Source organism: Lolium rigidum, unplaced genomic scaffold (assembly GCF_022539505.1).
Source record: "Lolium rigidum isolate FL_2022 unplaced genomic scaffold, APGP_CSIRO_Lrig_0.1 contig_57634_1, whole genome shotgun sequence".
In the NCBI taxonomy this organism is placed as follows: domain Eukaryota; kingdom Viridiplantae; phylum Streptophyta; class Magnoliopsida; order Poales; family Poaceae; genus Lolium; species Lolium rigidum.
The window spans coordinates 42895-45701 of record NW_025901017.1 but is presented as its reverse complement, the minus strand read 5'-3'; the positions used below and the strand labels follow the sequence as shown (position 1 = coordinate 45701).

Sequence of the window (2807 nt, the reverse complement as noted above, 5' to 3'; positions counted from 1 at the left end):
TCCCTCCGCCACCATACCGGATCCAGCCTCAAAACCCTAGGTTGATGGAAACTACCAAGGCTAGGCAGTTGAACTCGTCAACCCCTTGATCAGCCGGAGTAGAAACCTTCGCCCGCGGGAAGAAAGCTCGCTCGGATCCGGGAACAGCCACTGTCTCGATGTCGATCGCCGCCGATCGCCAGAGCAGTATCGAAACCCTAGTTTTCCTAGGTTTGGGATGCCCACATTTCTTTTTCACAACCACGTTTTCACAAGCAGAAATTGCATTCGCTCTTGTCGTGGTCACAAACGGTCCGGCCCAAATAGGGTTACTTCAATGGGCCATTTTATATTTTATACAGTATGCAAGTTTGTGTAGCAAGGGCTGCCAAAAATATCTCCACCGCCTACTGCTCGGCCTCTCCTCGCCAGTGACAGTGGACCCATATGACCACTAGGACCCACACGCATAGAGAGAAGTAGAGTGGCCTTGGCAGCAGCAGAACACGTAGGCCACAAGACGAGTCGCCGCTAAAAAGCTCCCTCCCACAAGGCATCCTTCATTGTTCCCCATTCCCCTCTCTCTTCTTCTTCCTCTCCACGCCAGCCGCCGCGCGCTAGGGTTCCTCTCCCCCAGCCCGCCGCCGCCACCGAATCCTCGATGGGCACGCCGGAGACCTCGCGGGAGCCGTGCCCGGACCGCATCCTGGACGACGTGGGCGGCGCCTTCGGGATGGGCGCGGTGGGCGGCTCCGTCTTCCACTTCCTCAAGGGCACCTACAACTCCCCCAACGGCGAGCGCCTCCTCGGGGGCGCGCAGGCCGTGCGCATGAACGCGCCGCGCGTCGGCGGGAGCTTCGCCGTCTGGGGCGGCCTCTTCTCCGCCTTCGACTGCACCATGGTCTTCGCGCGCCAGAAGGAGGACCCCTGGAACTCCATCATCGCCGGCGCCGCCACCGGAGGCTTCCTCTCCATGCGCCAGGGCGCCGCCGCCGCCGGCCGCTCCGCCCTCATGGGCGGATGCCTCCTCGCGCTCATCGAGGGCGCAGGACTCATGCTCAACCGCGTCCTCGCCGTGCCCCCGCCGCTCCCCGCCGACGACCCCGCCGCCATCGCCGGCTTCCAAGGCTTCCCCGGCCTGCCCCAGCCTGCCGTCATCGCTCCCGAGGTCGGGACCTCCAGCAGCGACGGCGGTAGCTGGTTCGGGAGCCTCTTCGGGGGCAAGAAGGAGGAGGAGAAGAAGCCCAGCGGCAGTGGTGGCAAGTCGGAGATGCTGGAGAGCTTCGACACGCCCAGCCCTCCCATCCCATCCTTCGACTACAAGTGAATTAAAAAGGTGCGCTTTTTTTTACCTCTCCAATCATCTATCTATTCTTCCTTCTCTTTCAATTGATCCGGATGCGATTAGGACTCCTCCTGCTCTCGACCCCCCCAGTCCGTTTTTCTTTCTTGTGCAACATGCCATCAGATCCATCAATTCCGTATTCTCCAACAAGTCGTATTGGTCGTGTTATATGCAACCTCCTCTGCCGCTCGTATCTCCAAATAAATCCCGGACTGGAAGCTTTCGTTGTTACGCATAGGTCCGTCTGCCATTGCCCCAGGACTTCCGCCACAGCGCATCGGATCTCCAGATAGGGTTACCCAGCAGCTACTATGTCGTCGGGGTCTTTTTTGGAGAGAGATCCATGCCCAGACCGCATCCTTGATGATGCTGGTGGGGCTTTCGGCATGGGTCTTGTAGGTGGTTCTGCCTTCCACTTCCTCAAGGGCCTCTACAACTCGCCCAATGGCGCGCGGATTGTTGGCGGTATGCAGGCCGCGCGCATGAACGCCCCACGACTCGGCGGGAGCTTCGCCGTCTGGGGCACCCTCTTCTCCACCTTCGACTGCACCGCGGTCTATGTGCGCCAAAAGGAGGACCCCTGGAACTCCATAATTGCTGGTGCCTCAACTAGCGGGCTCCTTTCCTTGCGCAAGGGCCTCAGATCCACTGTTGGAGGTGCCATCGTTGGCGCTGCCTTCCTCGCAGGTATTGAGGGCGCTGGCATCGTAATCAACACCTTCCTTGCCAAGCAGGAGAACACTCCACCGCTCCCGGCCTATGACCCCAATGTTACCATTGCCACAGGCCTACCTCAGGCGCATGAGGCCTATACTGACCTCTCAAGCTCGAGCAGCAGCTTCCCAGGCCTTCCGCAACTACCCGTGTACCCTCCTGAGGTTGCAAGCTCGAGTGTTAGCGGTAGCTGGTTTGGCAGTCTATTTGGTAAGGGGGAGAAGAAAAAGGCTAGTAGCAGTAGGGGCACATCGGAGATATTGGAGAGCTTTGAGACGCCCTGCCCTCCAATACCATCGTTCGACTACAAGTGAAAAAGGTGTGGGTTTTTTTAGTTCCAATCTGAATGATAATGTTGAGAAAAGTGCTATTTTAGGATTCCACGAAGACTTGGATTTCTTATTGCCCAGTTCATGGACATAGGGATTTCTCCGCGCGTGCTGTTAATTTCTCTTCGATTTGGCATTCCTTGATAAGATGTGGTTTCTTTTCTGTTTGGTGATGTAAAGGATCAAAATATAGTCGTTGGCGTGGCCACATAAGAATATTTAGGCTTTCATATTTTCTCCTATAATTAGTTTTAGTGTGACCTATAATATAGTTCAGTACAAGGAATATATTTAGTGTGCCATGGCTTTCATATTTTCTGCCTATAATTAGTTTTGTACTGAACTATATTTGTTGAGCAGGTCACTTTATACTGCATATGGAGCTCATGACTACAGCCATCAAATGCCTCAATCTGCTCCTCAAGCGGAACCTTATGGTG

The 2807-nt window shown here is 55.9% G+C and overlaps 2 protein-coding genes across 2 annotated transcripts; both read left to right on the top strand.

Annotated features, from left to right (window-relative positions):
- Positions 1-636: 636 nt before the first annotated feature.
- LOC124681856 (mitochondrial import inner membrane translocase subunit TIM17-2-like) lies at positions 637-1311 on the top strand. Its single transcript, XM_047216638.1, has one exon. The coding sequence runs from the start codon at positions 641-643 to the stop codon at positions 1304-1306; it is 666 nt and encodes a 221-aa protein (XP_047072594.1). The 5' UTR covers positions 637-640; the 3' UTR covers positions 1307-1311.
- A 164-nt stretch (positions 1312-1475) lies between these two features.
- LOC124681854 (mitochondrial import inner membrane translocase subunit TIM17-1-like) lies at positions 1476-2555 on the top strand. Its single transcript, XM_047216634.1, has one exon. The coding sequence runs from the start codon at positions 1636-1638 to the stop codon at positions 2350-2352; it is 717 nt and encodes a 238-aa protein (XP_047072590.1). The 5' UTR covers positions 1476-1635; the 3' UTR covers positions 2353-2555.
- Positions 2556-2807: the final 252 nt, after the last annotated feature.

Coding starts and splice junctions, on each gene's coding strand:
- LOC124681856 (XM_047216638.1), top strand. CDS start 641: ATGGGCACGCCGGAGACCTCGCGGGAGCCGTGCCCGGACCGCATCCTG.
- LOC124681854 (XM_047216634.1), top strand. CDS start 1,636: ATGTCGTCGGGGTCTTTTTTGGAGAGAGATCCATGCCCAGACCGCATC.